Source organism: Phyllopteryx taeniolatus, chromosome 9 (genome assembly GCF_024500385.1).
Source record: "Phyllopteryx taeniolatus isolate TA_2022b chromosome 9, UOR_Ptae_1.2, whole genome shotgun sequence".
Lineage (NCBI taxonomy): Eukaryota > Metazoa > Chordata > Actinopteri > Syngnathiformes > Syngnathidae > Phyllopteryx > Phyllopteryx taeniolatus.
The window spans coordinates 23042954-23060837 of record NC_084510.1 but is presented as its reverse complement, the minus strand read 5'-3'; the positions used below and the strand labels follow the sequence as shown (position 1 = coordinate 23060837).

General features: G+C 41.2%; 3 protein-coding genes across 8 annotated transcripts; all 3 read left to right on the top strand.

Annotated features, from left to right (window-relative positions):
• The first annotated feature begins 103 nt into the window (after nt 1-103).
• On the top strand, nt 104-4249 carry tusc2b (tumor suppressor 2, mitochondrial calcium regulator b). The gene is made up of 4 exons (XM_061784900.1): nt 104-269; nt 954-1181; nt 2276-2396; nt 3494-4249. The coding sequence occupies exons 2-4, from the start codon at nt 1033-1035 to the stop codon at nt 3557-3559; spliced, it is 336 nt and encodes a 111-aa protein (XP_061640884.1). The 5' UTR covers nt 104-269; nt 954-1032; the 3' UTR covers nt 3560-4249.
• Nucleotides 4250-5162: 913 nt separating this feature from the next.
• Nucleotides 5163-11602, top strand: hyal2b (hyaluronidase 2b). Of its 3 annotated transcripts, XM_061784895.1 has the most exons (4): nt 5163-5296; nt 6855-7346; nt 7518-7807; nt 9416-11602. In XM_061784895.1, exons 2-4 carry the CDS (start codon nt 6884-6886, stop codon nt 9890-9892), a joined length of 1230 nt encoding a protein of 409 aa, XP_061640879.1. In that variant the 5' UTR covers nt 5163-5296; nt 6855-6883; the 3' UTR covers nt 9893-11602. The 3 variants fall into 3 exon arrangements, with proteins under 3 accessions (XP_061640879.1, XP_061640876.1, XP_061640878.1); XM_061784892.1 differs by having other exon boundaries at nt 6855-7807; XM_061784894.1 differs by lacking the exon at nt 5163-5296 and adding an exon at nt 5643-6039 and having other exon boundaries at nt 6855-7807.
• A 248-nt stretch (nt 11603-11850) lies between these two features.
• abhd14a (abhydrolase domain containing 14A) lies at nt 11851-16005 on the top strand. 4 transcript variants are annotated; one of them, XM_061784898.1, is made up of 5 exons: nt 11851-11891; nt 12838-13118; nt 13252-13367; nt 13806-14041; nt 15306-16005. In XM_061784898.1, exons 2-5 carry the CDS (start codon nt 12856-12858, stop codon nt 15486-15488), a joined length of 798 nt encoding a protein of 265 aa, XP_061640882.1. In that variant the 5' UTR covers nt 11851-11891; nt 12838-12855; the 3' UTR covers nt 15489-16005. The 4 variants fall into 4 exon arrangements, with proteins under 4 accessions (XP_061640882.1, XP_061640881.1, XP_061640880.1 ...); XM_061784897.1 differs by lacking the exon at nt 11851-11891 and adding an exon at nt 11898-12204; XM_061784896.1 differs by lacking the exon at nt 11851-11891 and adding an exon at nt 11898-12237.
• Nucleotides 16006-17884: the final 1879 nt, after the last annotated feature.

The following is a 17884-nucleotide window of genomic DNA, read 5'->3' as shown; positions in this document are numbered from 1 at the left end:
ACATAAGAAAAAAATCATCTACCCCTTAATTATGATGATCAGGTACCTTGTTTCAATTACAACATTTTAACTCCTGTCCTACAGGGGGGGGTATAGATCAACTAGGCGCCTTCACAAGCGCTTAGAGAGCGAAGAAACACGTCCGATAGCTTTTCTAGCTAGCTCCCTCTCTTGCTAGCTCTGTGTACACCCAAATTTAGAGAGCCGTTAAGTCGAGTTCGTCAAGAAAAACATTTTTTTTTTTCAAAAACGATCAGAAGTCACACTCGGTATGTTTTCGACAAAGCTGAATTCCACAGCTGTCATTTTTTTAATAAAACGTAGCTTTTGACAACGTCCGTCTGTTAACCTGACTTAAGTGCAACCTGACCTGAGTTAATGTCATTCAGTATACTGATGCTGTGTATGTACTCGTGCTAGTGAGTAGATAACGCGTTATGTGATTAAGTTGTCAATAGCTGTGGTAACATCTATACAAGTTACTGTCAGTAATTTTAGTCAGTGAAGCCGAGCTAGCTTGGTTAGCTTTCTACTCTGCTAATGTTTTTTTTTTTTATAGCTCTCCCCGTTACAACCACATGGATGATTTGTTTTAGGTTCTTTTTCATATCAGTATAAGAGGATAGTGTGTTTTTATTGCTGTCTGCGGCCGAGAAAAATCCGTTTTGTGTCTGTCCAGCCATATAGCCTACTTGAGATTTTAAGGCAGGACTCCAAGCAAACAATACATGACATCAGTCTGGATTTTGTATTTTATATTATCTTACTGACCATTCCTTTTTTTGTTTTGTCATTGAAATTTACCTGTTGTTTCAGATAGTTTTTCCTTAGATTTACTCCCTGTTAGTTCATAAAATGGCAATTCAGGATCAGATGTACGCAGCTCAATTTTCCTGCACATAATCATATCTACTGTATTAAAATGACTAAACCACATCTCTTGGATCTGTTAGGTTCCCAGGTATCACGTCCAGTGGTGTCACATTTATCTGCTAGAGCAACACCCAAGTAAATTATGTGCTGCAGCTGAAGATGGGTGGTAGCGGCTCCAAATCCAAAGGATTTTGGCCTTTCTCTGGCTCAGGCAGTGGCGACGACCAAGCCAAAGACGGAAATGAGCAGTCACTGGCAAGAGCGCGAAGTTTCCCGGGCGCAACACCTTTTGTGTTTACCAGGCGAAGGTAAGTAGCTTCTCCGAGGCATCGTCTCTCTATCACATGTATGGTACTTTCGATCCTTTGTCGTCACCCTGCAAAAATGCACCGCTGAGCTTGGATGGGCCTATTTTGAGAGTTAAAACGAACTACTACAATGGAATTCTTGTACTTGTTTGTTCAGAAAACATTCTCACACGTATTTGGTCCATGTCAGCTGGTGATGTTTGCAATGGGCAAGTTGGGGTTAAGGTTAGGGTAAGCGTTGACACTTTTCACACTGCAAATTTGAACAGTTAAACTGTTCCCAAGTGTTAACAACCTTTCTTTTAGAAACCAGAGTTGTAATGGCCTGTTATTTGCAAACCTTACATTGTTCAACTAGGCAGTAGTCTTTTTATGTAGTGAAAAAAAATTACGAGGTGGCAACCATTTAAGAACGTACATACTAGGAAACGGTAAAGTTGTCTCTCTTGCCTTTTGCTGCACTGTTTTAAATTTCGATTTCTCTTCCAAAGGCAAAGTTATAAATAGCATGGAAAACGCAAATCAATTGATAGTCATCAAAAGATTTGCATTTGAGTTCCAGCTCTGTATTGAATTAAAGAAGAAAAACAGCGCCCTCCAGCAGGGCACTACGCCCCTGCCATGAATGCTGAGTCATCACACAATAAAGGTTAAATTAGTTTTTGATGCCATCTTAGTCACACTGTTCATACTAATAGAGGGTAAATGTAAATAATGTAGCTAGTTAATGACATCTTAAAAGCCAAACTTTGTAGTTCTCAGTGTCCATGGGTGCGTTCACTGTTTGCATTGCAGTAATTTTTTAATAATAGTGAGGAAAGCTTCAGACTCCCCTGCCACTGTGATCTCGGGCTCAGGAGGATCATCTTCCTCACTCAGGTCGTCCAGGGGTCGAATGGGGAAGCTGATTTGCGTCCACCTGCACCACGCATGAATGATAAGCACACCTAAACCCTTAAATCTGCTGAATTTAGCATTGCTCGGAACCTCACCAAAGATTTGCTAGAACCTTTTATTGGTCACTCTCTCACGTTCTCGCTTTCTCTCTCTCTCTCTCTCTCTCTCTCTCTCTCTCTCTCTCTCGCTCGCTGCAGCTCTTTGTTCTTGGATGAGGATGGTGACCTGGCCCACGAGTTCTATGAAGAAACTATTGTGACAAAAAATGGTCGTAAAAAAGCCAAACTGAGGAGGATTTACAAAAACTTGACACCTCAGGTGAGGAGGTTGTACATTATTAGGGATGGGCATTTGACAACATAGGCTTGATCGATTATCGGGACAATTTAAATCACTTAATCGATAAAAAAATAAAAATAAATTTGGCTGTACAAATTGCCTAGTTTGTGTTAAATTTTATTTCCATATAAATTTTAGATGATAGAAAATACTTAGGAGCATGTTTTTGTTTTGGTGGATATAGACCTAGGTACAGTAAATGCATATCAACAATAGGGCCAAATTCTACCCCCCCCCCCCCCCTTCAGTTTAACATTAGCAAAGGGTGGATGGTAGACGTCTGTAAGACGCTGTGAAAAGTTTTTTGTTTCACCCCCCCCACCCAATTTTTCTACATTTCATCCACACAGAATCCCAAATATGATCAGTTTTTTAATCGAGTCCCAGAATAAATACGTTTGAAAACACTACCCATGCGTTTTTGTGTGTACAACACACATGCATCATTCCCAAAACAATGAGGTGGTAGTTTTAGGTCTCGTGTGACTGCGCCAACAAAAACCGCAACAATGGTAGATCACTGTGTCGGATGTTGTTTCCTTGGCAGTGACCTGGGCTTTCGTTCCAAAGCTGTAGTTTTACCTCCTCGTCAGTCCACACAAATGTCTCCTTTCTTGCTCGCTTCTCATTTGTTTCTGTCGTATGTGTACGGTGCACAGGTTTTTAACTCTGTTTTTCCTGCTGCCGCATTACAGCACCACTTCAGGCATGGCATATATACTGCAGTGTTTTTCACCGTTCGTGTAAAGACGCATATTTCTTGAAAAGATTCCCTGTTCACGGCAAAAATGTTATAAACCAAAAAGATTTCTGTGTGGACATCCTGAGTGAATGATCCTGTGGTGTGGGATGTGTTAAGGATGGTTTTTCTTCCTTCGTCTGCTCAGAAACCGGTCCAGGATGACAGTTGTCAATGTTAAACCTGTTCAATAGTTCAGATCGCAATTCCTTGTGTGTTGAGTTTGACTGTGTGATAATGTGTACAGGGTCAGGCCAAACATGGGTTGAGAGAGCTGCTTTCAGCCAAATCCTTTGCTTTATGTCAAGGTTACACACATACTCTTTGTCTCTTGCAGGGAATCATAAAGCTGGACCTCCCTTGCATCCATGTAGATTTTCCCGTCGTCCTTTGTGAAGTCTGACAACGTCCATGAAGCCTTTCTAAACAAACACGCCGTGTCGGCTCCGTCCCGTGGTTTTCCCCCCTGCAACCTGGAGACCAGAAACTTTCAGATAATACATCACACATCTTGATATATTTGAAGTGCATCTGTAGGCAGGATGATGTCTTGTGAGCTGAGTCTCTGCATGGGATCTGTTGTTAGCGACGCATTATAGATCACCTATAGGAGGCACGTAGGATGGAGACAAGTTGGGAAAACATACTTGGTTTACATGGTGTGTATGCATGTAAGTGTGCTGTTGCGCATATGGGATCTGTTAGACTCCTGAATTGATTGCTGCAGATTATTTTCAGGTATGGTTCACTGAACTCTTTAAGGGGATTATTACCAACTCCTCCCCACGTCATATCTATAGAAGAAAAGTAGTTGCACACTTAAGCGTTGTTAATTCTTTTTCTTTTTAACTTTGCTATGCATGGGAAAAGGATCAGATAATTGCTCGTAATAATGGAGTTGACAATCAGTAGCCCTCCAATTAAACTTAATTGTTTCAATGACTTTGGCCTGATGTCACACGAGTTACAACGCTAGTAGAGACGTCCGCCGTGAAATCTGAATGTGTGCTTTACTGCTCTCGCATATGATATTTCACATTTAATTTATGTTTTTTATTTTTTATTTTTTAAATACACTCAAAATGCCTCTCTGTGTCTTGGCCCTTCTTTTTAGACATATATTGTTATAGTTTGCAGTCTATCCAGATTATAGGGAGCACATTGGTAACATTTTAAATTCCTACTTAGTACACTGTGAGGAATATTTGAATGTATAGTTACTCATTTAATTTACATTTCCCAACATAAAAGGTGAACTTGAATGTTGCACTATTTTATTAAGTATCTTCACAATTGTATGTGTAAGTGACCTTTCCAAAAATCCCCATGCAACAGTTGTCCAAGTGGCTTAAAGCCACCTTAACAGCATTAAATGTAGCTAACTAAACTCATGTTCCTGGCCTCTACTGGTGATTAAAACCTTACCCACCTGCAAAGGAAATTGCTAGGTCAAGCGATTTTCTTGAGGGCAGTTTTGAGTGCGTGCCGAAGGAGAGGAAGAGATCAGCTAAGGTCATTAATGTTCTTTCCATGGGAAAATGTTTTCTACAAAGCTCCTCAATATTGTTATCATTAAAGGATAAAGAGATGAATAGGGCTGTGCTGAAATCCAATCCAATTTTATTGCTGCTTCAAAATGATTCTCAAATTAATTTTGACCTTTTTATCTCACGGGCAAGTGTCTTCATAAGCGGAGCCACAGCATTTGCTGGATTCTGTTTATGTCAACAATACTGCAAAAAGCATCAAAACACCCCTGGACCAAACGTCTAATGACAATTTAATTACTACTTGGCAGTTCTACACTACAAACTGCCCAGTTATCATAGTCGACGTGAAAGCTTTGGCCATCATGTTACCATTTAGATGTTTAGTTTTGAATGGTGGGTTATAACATGTTTCACTGGAGTAATGAGTAAAGTATTTTGGATAACTTTCAAATCTTCATATGAGAAAAAAACAAGTCAAACAGAGGCGGAGTCTGCTGGCTATTTAAACTACAGCCACAGGTGGATTACAAACAACCCTCACTCATTTCATGTCTCCAGTGGAGACGACTGCACTGATTATATTATAAGACACAACTCCAGAAACTACAATACATAGCTGTATTGCCATTCTCCAGATCTTGGACTGGGAGGTAAGATACTTTAAGATATACTTTATCATAAAATCACTGATTTAGATTATTTATTATGCCAAGGCAGTTCTGTTTTATCCACCCATAACTGATTGCTTGTATTTTGATGATATTCCTTCATAGAGGTGTAGATCTTAAACCATGCAGTTTTGCTAAATAAAAAGTACTGTATAATATAGTTAGTAGATAGTTAAATATTTTCTCTTTAATATGACACAAATTGGATCACGCTCAAACAAACAAAAGAATCATAGCTCGCTGGTCAAGCAAAAGCGCATAGTAGGAACCATTCAACGGCTGCTATTTTTTCCGTGCCGGAAGTCGTTTCGGCGGAGTCAATGGAGAGCAGCGACTGAGGAACCAACGATTGACTTGAGCTGTAGGGGGGGGGGGGGGGTCATGCAGCTTCGTGTTATCAATTATTGATCCAATTTTGCCTTATCTGAGTAGAAAATGTGATTTAGCAGAAAGATGTACTGTAAATGTAACAAAACAACGTTTTCTTATCCGAAATGGAGAGGAAAGGACCGCAGCGTTAATTTGTACCAATTTGGAAACCCCTGCGGTTTCGTAGTCGGAATATTTCGTATGTTAATGAACAACGACGTTCCGGTTATCTCTCTTGCTGCGCTCTGCGTCACCCAGTCCAAAGTGTGATTTTTATTGTTTTATTTTTATTATTATGCACTGGAACTGACTTGTATTTCTCATGGCTGTCCCGTGGAAAAGTAATTTATTAGTCGGTGAGTAGAAGGAACTTGAAGAGGTCTTGACGGCAAAAAGAGGACGCCACACGTTGAGCTTATTCAGCACATTTGAAAAGAGTACGCTTGCAACTAAACTTAATTCGGTTGTCGGTTCATTTGAAACTAAAGTAGCTGTCAAAATTAATGTATATGCAGTGAACATATGGACCTTGAAAGTATTTATTTATTTTTTTTAAGGAGTCCAACATCCAAGTGTTAAACCACAGCTATTCTCCCAAATGCGATTGATGCGTTCGTGGACTGTTGATGGGTAACACTGATACTTCCGTGAAATTGCGCCAGTCTTTTTAATTACAAGTAAAAGGAAAACAATCTTCATATTAAGGTTAATTGATCGAACGGCTGTATAATTATTCAAAGTCCCATTATTTTATGTACGTTTTGTCATAACAGTGCTTATTAATTAAAAAATACAGTTGACCCCCCCTTTTCGCGGGGAGTAGGGACCGACCCTGACCGCAAAAAAGTGAAAATTTATCCCATAATAGTGTTTAAAATTGCCTTTATTAATCGTTTAAACTATAAATATACCACAAACTTGTATCCCAAAACACTTGGAGGGAGGCTCATAGGATTTTAAACGTTTACAAACATACAATATGTAAACAGTATTATCCAACAAAAATGATAAAAATAGTGATTAGGTGAGATTTTACCCAAATAACAAAAAAGTGAATGAATAGGTGAATTTGTAAATGCTGAACTATGAATATGCACGGGTCTGCTGTACCCCCTAATCTGTTCTGGACAAAAGGTGTATTTTTGCATTACTGGTGTGTTGTTTTTGGCAGAATCACAGGAGAAAAGGTGAGCTTTGGCCATGGAGGCTGTCTGGCGACACTGCTTGATCCTGACGGTGGTAACAACATGGGCGGGTGTGTGTGTGACCCATGCAAAGCAAACAAAATGGCCTTTATATTCCCAGACACCGGTTCTCCTGGTTTGGAATGCCCCCACGCAGGACTGCGCCCCGAGGCATGGTGTCACTTTACCCTTGGACCAGTTTGACATTGTGGCCTCTCCCAACGAGGGCTTCGTCCGGCAAAACCTGACCATATTTTACAAGGAGCGCCTTGGCCTTTACCCTTATTACGAGCGTGATGGCACTGCAGTTAACGGAGGCCTTCCGCAGCTTGCAAGCCTGTCTGAACACTATGATAAGATGCCAGAGGGTGTGCAGAAATACATACGGGAGCCAGGGACCAAAGGTTTGGCTGTTATTGACTGGGAAGAGTGGCGCCCACTGTGGATCAGGAACTGGGATTCTAAAGACATCTATCGAAGTAAATCCCGGGAGATGGTGCTTAAAAAGAACCCAACGTGGAGCCAGGAGCAAGTTGCAAAAGTGGCCCAGCAGGAGTTTGAGCTGTCCGCTCGTAAATTCATGCTGGAGACGCTGAAACTTGCAAAGAATTTGAGGCCCAATCAACTGTGGGGCTTCTACTTGTTTCCAGATTGCTACAACCACGACTACAGGAACGGTCTGAAGAACTACACGGGCCGCTGCCCTACGCTAGAGATGGGCCGTAACGACCAGCTCAACTGGCTGTGGATGGAGTGCACGGCGCTTTTCCCCTCAATATACATGGGATCCGTGCTGCGCTCCACGCATTATGGGCGCCTCTTCGTGCGGAACAGGGTGAAGGAAGCCATGCGCCTGGCGTCTGTTGGGGATGGATTGGCACGCCCGGTTTTCGTTTACACCAGACCTACTTACATCAGTCAGATGGCCCTCCTCACTGAGGTCAGTTGGAGTACGTTAGATCACAGTCACGAGTACTACAGAATTAGGTTTAGCTGTCAGTCAGGTGTGCACTGTCATAAAACAGTAGTTAACTTTACAGGCAATACTTTAACAATTTAGCATTCTTAACTGTCATGCAAGTTCAAATAGAAGTTAAACAATATTGACCAATGTTTCCCAACTTCGAAAAATCTCACGGCGCACCATCCATCCATTTTCTTCTGCTTATTCGTGGTTGGATTGCGGGGGCAGCAACCTAAGCAGAGAGGCCCAGACTTAGGCCCTCTCCCCAGCCACTTTGTCCAGCTCTTTCGAGGGTATCCTGAGAGACATAGTCTCCACAGTGTGTCCTGGGTCGTGCCCGGAACATCTCACAAGGGAGGCGTCGGGGAGGCATCCTAACCAGATGCCCGAGCCACCTCATCTGGCTCCTCTCGATGCAGAGGAGCGGCGGCCCGACTTTGAGCCCCTCCCAGATGACCGAGCTTCTCACCCTATCTTTAAGGGAGAGCCCAGACACCCTGCCGAGGAAACTTATTTCAAACGCTTGTATCCGTGATCGTTCTTTCGGTCATGACCCACAGCTCGTGACCATAGGTGAGGGTAGGAACGTAGATCAAACGGTATATTGAGAGCTTTGCCTTTCTGCTCAGCTCCTTCACCACGACAGACCGATATAGAGTCCGCATCACTGCATGTGCTGCGCCTATCTCCCACTCCATTCTTCCCTCAGTCGTGAACAAGACCCCGAGATACCTGAACGACTCCTCTAGGGGCAGGATCTAATTCCCAACCTGAAGACGCCACTCCACCATTTTCCGAACTCACGGCACACCACTAATATCAATGTCACAAAAAGTATGTAGAGTGGTGCCTTGAGATACGAGTTTATTTTGTTCAGAGACCACGCTCGTAGCAAGGCACCACTATGTATTGAAATAATGTTGATCTCGTCTCAGCTCACTTCACAAATTTACTTAGTGTGAAATCTGGGCCAGTTTAGTTGAGCACAAAGCTGTTATACTGTTGCATGTAAGGCAACAGGTGGATACGCAGGTTAAATGTACCTTCTGCCATCTGGTGGTAAGGCATGTAATTGTTACTATATGTCACTGGCATAGATAGATGAAAAAAACATGCATTATTTGTGACCCAGTTAAGGGAAATTGAACCTGCCACGGCACACTTGATCTCACATGGAAAAGTGATTGGGAATCACTGCGTTAGACACGAAGGGGATTACTTTGAAGGGGAACACTTGGATTGGTTTGGATTTGAAATAGGTCGTTTGTGACACCACACCTGGAACATTCTCTGACATGTGCCCTGCGATTGTCTGACAACCAATCCAGGGTGTAACCTGGCGCTCGAAATGGGCTGCAGCTCACCTATGACCCAAATGAGGGCAAGCCCTATAGAAAATGGATGGATGGATGGATATTTTTGAAGAAAATGTCATTTAAGTTGGTTTCAAGATTGTACAACCTTTTAGGGCATTAGAATTTTGAGGTTCCGCTGTGTTTGCACTAATGTTCTGCTAGACCCATTTCAGAGCGCCCTTGCTGTTAAATAGCCAACGTGTGACCTGTGTGTGTCTGCGTTTTACAGACAGATCTGGTGTCCACCATCGGTGAGAGTATTGCACTGGGAGTGGAGGGAGTCATCTTCTGGGGGGACTCGTCCTACTCGAGCGACAGCAGCTGCTCAGCCCTGAAAGACTATCTCAACGGAGCGCTGGGCCGCTACCTGCTCAACGTGTCCACGGCGGCGCAACAGTGCAGTCGGGCGCGGTGCAACCTGCACGGCCGCTGTCTGCGCAGTCAACCAGACGACGACGCGTATTTGCACCTCAGCCCGTCCACGCACAGCTTCAGCAGGCAGGGCGGCCGTCTGAAGGTGAGCGGCGAGCCTGGCGAGGCCGAGCTGGCTCTTTTCCGTCAACACTTCCAGTGCCAGTGCTACACTGGTTACCAGGGGGAGGCCTGTGCGCTGAGAGCCAAAGGGCAGAATAAAGCCCCCTCTGTTCTCGGAACATGGTCGCTTTGCTTCTTACTCCCACTAGGACTCCTCACTCTGCTACAGTAAGGAAATGAAGCAACCCAAAATACTCACTGCTTATGCCAAACAACAACACAAAACAACAACAATAGTTGGGCTGTTTGACATGAAATTGCATCATACTGTTGCTGAATCAGCAGTAGATTGTTCACTTCCTAAAGTAGTCAGGTTTTCAAAATATGGTCTTCTTTTTCATTCGCCCGCCCAGCATCCTCCTAGCAGAGTAATGCGAGTATGAGTCGAGCTTTACGAGAAACTCTCCAATTGCTGGACCAGATTCTGCAGCCATTTGTTTTGCAACTGCTTGTAACTTTGTTAAAAATCCATATATTCCTGTCAGGCCACATGATCCATGCTGTCCTTGACCTCCAGACGGAGATACACTTTCTCTTGACCACAATGTGTTTGTGAGACTGATATTCTTTTTAGTTTTATTTCTTAATACTGGAAACAGGAGTGGAAGCATTGTATGTAAAAATAACTGCACTTTTATGGTTTTATTGCTGCAGAGAGTCAACACATTTGAATGTTGCTCGATCACTTTGACTGTCTAAATTCTGAACATTTCATTGTGCCAGAATGTGCTAAATTATTACAAACTATACAGATGTTTTCACAAAGTTATCTAAAATATTATATTTTCAGCATTTTACATAACACATCTGCATTTTCATTTTGTCTTGTATGGAAACATGAAACCAACACCCCGCCCCCTAGCCTCATCCCCCACCAACTTATTCTCCTACTTCAGCCGACATTTTTGTTTCTTGAATTCTATCTTTGTTTAAAAAAAAAAAACGGTAAACTGTAGCTTGATCATGACATGGCTGTATATGTGGTTATTATTAATTCTCCAATACAATGTGGCTGGACCTGTACTGTTTTATAAAAGAAATGTGATGTTGCAGTCAATAGTTTCTTTATGTTTACAGGTGCCATTAATGAAGATTTTAATGCAGTGTTCATCTCAGCCTTCTATTGGTTTACAGTGTCTTGTAACAGTCCAAATGCCTTTCAGTTTTTCATAGGAAAATGTATTTTGAGGAAGAAAGTAAAAGTTATGAAGCCTTTAAATGATGAATATATCCTTTCCTGCAGAGCTGTGAGACTTTAGAAGAAATTTACAGTAATGCATCCTCTAGTCCTGCTTTGAAAAAACTCAGTATCTCTTTTAATATATATATTTTTTTATTTGACAAACCTTTTTTATTGACTTTATATTGTAGTACATGTATCATTTGTGTTCCATTTCAAGTTAAGTGCTTGCATGTTTCCTGACTGGGTTTCTGCAAATTCAGCTGTGACAACAGCATCTATTGAAGCTACATCATCATACAACAGACAGTATATTTGTTTAGTCATTGTTAGCTCGAGCTAGCTGGACAGTTTATGTCTACAATAGATTCTGTATTTATTCTCGATGCCAATTGGCAAGAGTATTTAGCCACCTGAATGTGTTGGGGTAAATGGAATATCACAAATGCTATGATGCAACAGAATGTTTACGATGGAATTCTGCACTTTAACATGTTTTCTGTTGAGCTAGAGGCTGCTGCGTAAAGTTTGTACAGGGACTTCGAAGAGTGCATTGTCGTGTATGGTCTTTTTCATTTGGTATTTACATTGTTTTGGGGGAGTTTTGCAAGTTTAATTTTGCTCAAATATATTGTTAAAAACTTTTGATTACATGTTTTTAATGCAGTATCTGACTATATTAAATGTTCTTATTTCATCAGGTACTTTTGTTTTGTTTTTTACATTAAAACGCATTTGGATGTTAGTTTCAACTGTATTTCTTTGTTTTAGGTCAAATGCACGCTCAATATGGAAATGAATGACACTATTCCAGTCTAGTCACTTTTTTTCCCTTGTTTATAGTCTTTTCTAAACAAAAATATTTTAAAAAATTCTTTGGAATTCACACGCATGCTTTTAATGTTTAGGCGGTGCTATTTACCGGAAATGACGTTACCCGTGCCACTATTTGTTGTGTGCGGCACTTAATGTTTTCCGTCAAGCAACAAAGGTTTGAAGCCAGCATTTTAACATGACACGTCTTAAAGAGCTAATTTACATTTATCAGCGGTCGTGTATGACAGCAGCTGCAACAAATTATTTTATCGTTCATTTACAAACTAAACTACTGCGCACGACCTCGTTTACGAACATTACGAAGTAGACATCGAGTGTTGGCTAACTGCACTAATTTTCATCTCCTTGTCTTGCGTCGAATACTAAGCTAACCAACGTCACGCCTCTTTAAAAACAGCTTACATTAACCCGACCAGCTTCAATCAGGAGACATGACGATGAAAGAAGACAACATCGTCTTTTAGTCTGTAAGAGTGTCCTGCAGTGTTATCTCTGTTTCGGTATGTGTTTTATTCAGATTCTGCTAAGTAATTTCAGCATCCAATTGAGACACATAGCATGCTTAGCTTAGATTCGCGTTCTTCCACTTGAGGTTGGGGTGGGATATAAGTATTAATTTAACAATCTGATTATTATCACGGTTGTAGTTTGCAGTGGTGTGGAAATACACGGCGTCATACTTGGGGCTTGCCCTAATATTTTTCCTCTTATTTAGCTAAAGTAGGTAACCAAAATATTAGAGACAGTTCATGCTTATTATTCAGTTGTGAACAAACACAATAATTGACAGTATCAAAGAAAAATGCATTATTGTTTTTGTAAAGGAGGAATTGTCCAAGAGGTGTACCTCATGGAATGTCCAGTGTGCGTTAACCTCAATCTGCAGTGCACCATTTTCATATTGGAAACGTTTACTTTCGGGCAAAAGTAATTGCAAACTATTCTGGGATGTTGGCATTCTCTTCTATATACAGGTTTATGAATAACATTTATTTACTTTATATTAATCTAAAAATTGTTTTGCAGTTCAGGCACAATTAATACATTTGGTATGAATAAGATGTATAATATATGTAATTCACTTTTCACACTTTTCCCAGGTCGTTCATCTTGAGTAAATGAATTTCCTGCGGAATCGTATGGCGGTCCTGGGCATTGTGTTGTTGGCCACCTTACTCCTGTACCTACTGCTGCCTTCCATGCGTCAGGGCAGCATGGAGCCATCCCTCAATGCACAAAGACTCGGGCTTTTGGCCACATCCCCGCCTCCGCTTCCGAATGTCAATGTGTCAGTTCGCACAGGACAGCTGCCTGGGGACCCGCCGCTCTTTTTCCGAGAAGCTTTACCCATTGACGGAGCTGGGCGACAGATATTGCCCAGGTGAGCTCGCACGAGCGCGGCTGGGTAACATCTACCAACTTCTCTGTAACTCTCTATTAGAAATGAAAATATTAAAGTAAGGCGGATGTGTGTGCGCATGATCCTGAGATGCAATGTCATTATCTTATTGCAGGTTACAAGTGGTGCTTCTGCATGGACAGGCCTTCACATCGAAAACCTGGGAAGAACTTGGTACCATGGCCCTACTTGCAACTAATGGATATCAGGCCCTAGCTATGGACTTGCCAGGTACTAATAAGATCCACTGAAGTGCATGTTGGCTATTTAAAAAAAAAAAAAAAAAATCAGTACACACACACGCTAAGATAAATATGCACAAAATACTGATTACTGAATTGATAGTCAATACTGTACATGGTTTTCATTCTACATGCTTGGTTTGAAAGAATTCATTGTGATGGCACACCACTAATTTAATTAAAATATCATTGTAGCAGTCTTGCCAATACGTGTGATTAATGATTATTATATTACTGTAAAACCTGACAGTGATGTAACAGTGTGAGACGCGATCCCTATATTGGCTCAGCAATTGTGTCCTCTTTTGGTTTGAAATAAGTATTTTGCATGCATGACTTCAGGAATGGGTGTGGTCTAAATCTTTTTCACATTTAAATATTACTTATATAGTATGTCTGTAATTTCTCTTTTAATAATTTTGTTCAGGTTATGGTAAGTCACCTGACTCAGGGGCCCTGAAAACGGATCAGAGTCGAGTGGACCTGCTCTCCAGGTTCATGGAGTCGTTGGGTGTGAGGGCAGCGGTGCTTGTGAGCCCTTCCATGAGCGGACACTACTCCATCCCGTTCCTCCTGAAGAACAGCGCACAGCTGCGAGGCTTTGTTCCCATTGCGCCAGTTGGTACTCGCAGTTACACACCACAACAATATCAGAATATCCAGGTGAGGGAAAATGCTGCAACACAATCTATTTATATCCAATCATAAATTCTGCCATTACAAAGATACAAATTCTCAGTTTTCATTTACACTGTCAGATAGATATACATGGCCGTGAAAAACTATTTGCTCCCCTTCTAAATTATAATTTTTTTTTGCATACTTTCCTCACTTTAATGTTTAAGATGATCTAACAAATGTGAATTTCAGACAAAGATAACCCAAGTAAAGATAAAATGCACTTTTTTAATGGTGATTTTATTTATTAAGGAAAAAGAAACTATTCAAAGCTACCTGGCCTTATGTAAAAAAAGTAAATGTCCCCCCTTGTTAAATCCTGAATTAATCACATTTTTGGGGATCAGTTAATTTTCACTGACCCCACCCAAGCCTGATTACCTCCACAGCTGGATCACTTAAATAAAGCCTGTCTGACAAAATTAAGTCGGCCAAAAGATCTCAAAAGCTGCACAAAAATGCCATAATCCAAATAAATTCAAGGAGAGATGAGAAATAATGTAATTGACATCTATTAGTCTGGAAAGGGTTGCAAAGCCATTTCTAAAGCCTTAGGACTCCAACAAACCACAGTGAAAGCCATTATCCACAAATGGTTAAAACATGGAACAGTGGTGAACCTTTCCAGGAGTGGCACGGGACACAGGTGCCGGTCCGTAGGGTTAATGGAAGCTTAGCAGGAACAACAAGCGCACCCAAAAAGAAATATTAAAACAAAATAAAAACATTTGAAAGACCATCCGCGGAAAAGTGAATCTGCGAATGCCGAAACGCAAACATGCAAGGGGCAACTGTACAGTATTTTAGAAAAACAACAAAGCAACAGTCAAACATGGTGGTGGTAGGTTGATAGTCTGGGGATGCTTTTCTTCTTCAGAACCTGAACAACTTGATTGATGGACCCATGAATTCAGCACATTACCAGAAAATCCTTAGAGAATTTTCAGCCATCACTTTGTGACCTTAAACTGAAGCACACTTGGGTTCTGCAGCAGGTCAACGATCCAAACAAGAACCAGCAATTTGGACAATTTTGGAGTGGCCTAGTAAAAGTCCGGATATGAATCCAGTTGAAATGCTGTGGCATGACATCAAAAATTCAAGGAGGGGGCAAATACTTATTCATGACGCTGTACATTTGTCATCAAAATCAATCATCAATTTGGTATTAAAAAAAAGGTTGAATACTCGTATTTATGCAAAGTTAACCAACAAGAGTCATATTTTGACACTGCAATGTACACTTCAGACTCCCACTCTCATCGTGTTCGGGGCCCTTGACACTAATCTGGGCGCCCAGTCCCACAAGAACCTGGCCCAGCTTCCTCATCACGCTGTGCTCAAGCTGGACGGAGCTCGCCACGCGTGCTACATGGACAAACCTGGCGCCTTTCACCAAGGCCTGATCGACTTCCTCGGCAAGATAAAGTGAGATGTGCTGCGCCAAAGATGGACAGGAAAAAATGACCAGGGACGTGAGTGTGCCTGGCATGAGTTAAGTGAGATTGCTTGTGCAAATTAGGTTTACAAAATGTTATCATTTTCATGAGACAATAATTAGAAGCTATATAATATGGTTAAAACTGAAGTAATGGAATAGATTTCTAATGTATAATTTATTCATCTTCATGAAACAATGTGTGCAATAAGCCCCTACTTTTACAGTGATATTTCTATTTGCATGCAAACAACAAAAGGTATTGAGTTTGCATTATTGTTGCCATTTTTGTAGGTGACATGGGAGTTGATTGCTGTAAATATGCAAAATGTAGCAGCAGCAGGTGTATGTGCTGGGAAAAGCTTGTGGTCACTTTTCATTTCAACGATTCCAGCTGGGCGCAAAATATGAAAAAAGCAAAACATATGCTCTGCAATGGAAAATTGGAGGAAGTTCATATTTAAAAACATGTTTATGTATATTATAATAAAGTACCATCTGATATACTGTATTTGCAGTGACTGTGTGCACAATTTTAACGTATGTAAGTCTGCCTGCTTTTTAATTTACACTGAAGTGCATAAACAAGCGTTTTTTGTTTGTTTTTGTTTTTGTTTTTTAAGTATTTTACTGAGCATTTGTAGACGTGTTTTACATAGATAAGGCCTAAGGGATTACAACAAGTCTGTTAAATCAATCATGCTACATATGCAAAGTCACGGGACCTGATGCTTTGTCTGCAATCACTGACTTCCTCCAAGCTGTCTTCTTCTTCTTTCACTTGAGACAACATTGACATTTACATGGGTAATGGCGGCGATCGTGTCCGTTACTTTAGAGGGCCTGGAGGTGGTGTGGTTGTTAAAGGCTGGATGAATAATTGACATGAATTTCCACTCAAACAGAACTTTCTGACTGCCCCGGTTGTCATTCTGCTGTGTCAGCAGATACATTTTACAGGAAACTGTAAAGAGGGGCATTACAGAGGGGCAACGTAATCCACGATGTGGGGCTGTTAATGGGAGTATGCCCCTCGTGTAGCTAAATAAGGTAACTGCAATATTAGAAACGGCTTCAACTTCAGCAGCTATGAATGATGAACATTTCCAAATTATACACTAGCACTTGTAGGACTCAGTTGCATCAGCAGTGTTTTAAATGTACAGTATAGTGGATTTGATTAATGCTTCATTTCGATGGGTTGTGTCTTCTTCTAAGTAATAAGACACAACACATAATATTGAACCAACACCTGTCACGACCCGACCACATCCGATCACGTCCTTGGTCCAGGCGGCCTTCCATCGGATGATGCTGAGTCTTCTTTTTGAAGGCGAGACATCTAAAATTGTCCATTATACTAATGCAAGCTAAGCAAATAAATGATAACTTCTACAATTTATCTAACACTGAGCTTGCAAAAAAAAAACGTGATGTCTTTGTCTTCTCCACGTGCACTGGAAATAGTGTTTTCAAAGATGCAAAGGGAAACAACTATGACTGGATTATACAGTGGATATAAAAAGCCTCGCTTTAGAAACGTTCAAGAGAAATTTGTATTGTGCCAGATTACAACCTACGATAAACCGTCTGGGCGGCACGGTGATTGACTGGTTAGAGGGTCTGCCTCACAGTTCTGAGGACCGGGGTTCAATCCCCGGCCCCGCCTGTGTGGAGTTTGCATGTTCTCCCCGTGCCTGGGTGGGTTTTCTCCGGGCGCTCCGGTTTCCTCCCACATCCCAAAAACATGCAGGGTAGGTTAATTGAAGTCTCTAAATTGACCCTAGGTGTGAATGTGAGTGCGAATGGTTGTTTGTTTATGTGTGTCCTGCGATTGGCTGGCAACCAGTTCAGGGTGTACCCCGCCTCCTGCCCGATGATAGCTGGGATTGGCTCCAGCATGCCCGCGACCCTAGTGAGGAGAAGCGGCTCAGAAAATGGATGGATGGATGGATGGATGGATGGATGGATAAACCGTCTGTGGGAATTTGGGGATGATTTTGAAATAAAAACATTTTTACCCACTACCTTATATAGGACAGTACTGTGGTATTACACATTTTATACCAGAGCAATTGTACATGTTACTTATTATTAATTTCAGGAAGGAAAAAAAAATACGGGTTGGTTAATTATGTCACACCACAATAGGACACAATAACCCTGTGTTGCATATTCATCCTGAGTATTTCAGGGATTCAATTTTTTATTTTTTTGGTAGATACTCTAGATCAGTCAATCTTTCTCCCTTTTTTTTTTTTTTTCTTTTAAAAATTACACTAAGCACCACCACAGACTTGAATGAAAAGTAAAAAATGTACTGTACTGGATTTGAAAAAGTTTAAACAGGACGTGTGCCTATCTCCCAGCTTAATTACATGTATGATTGT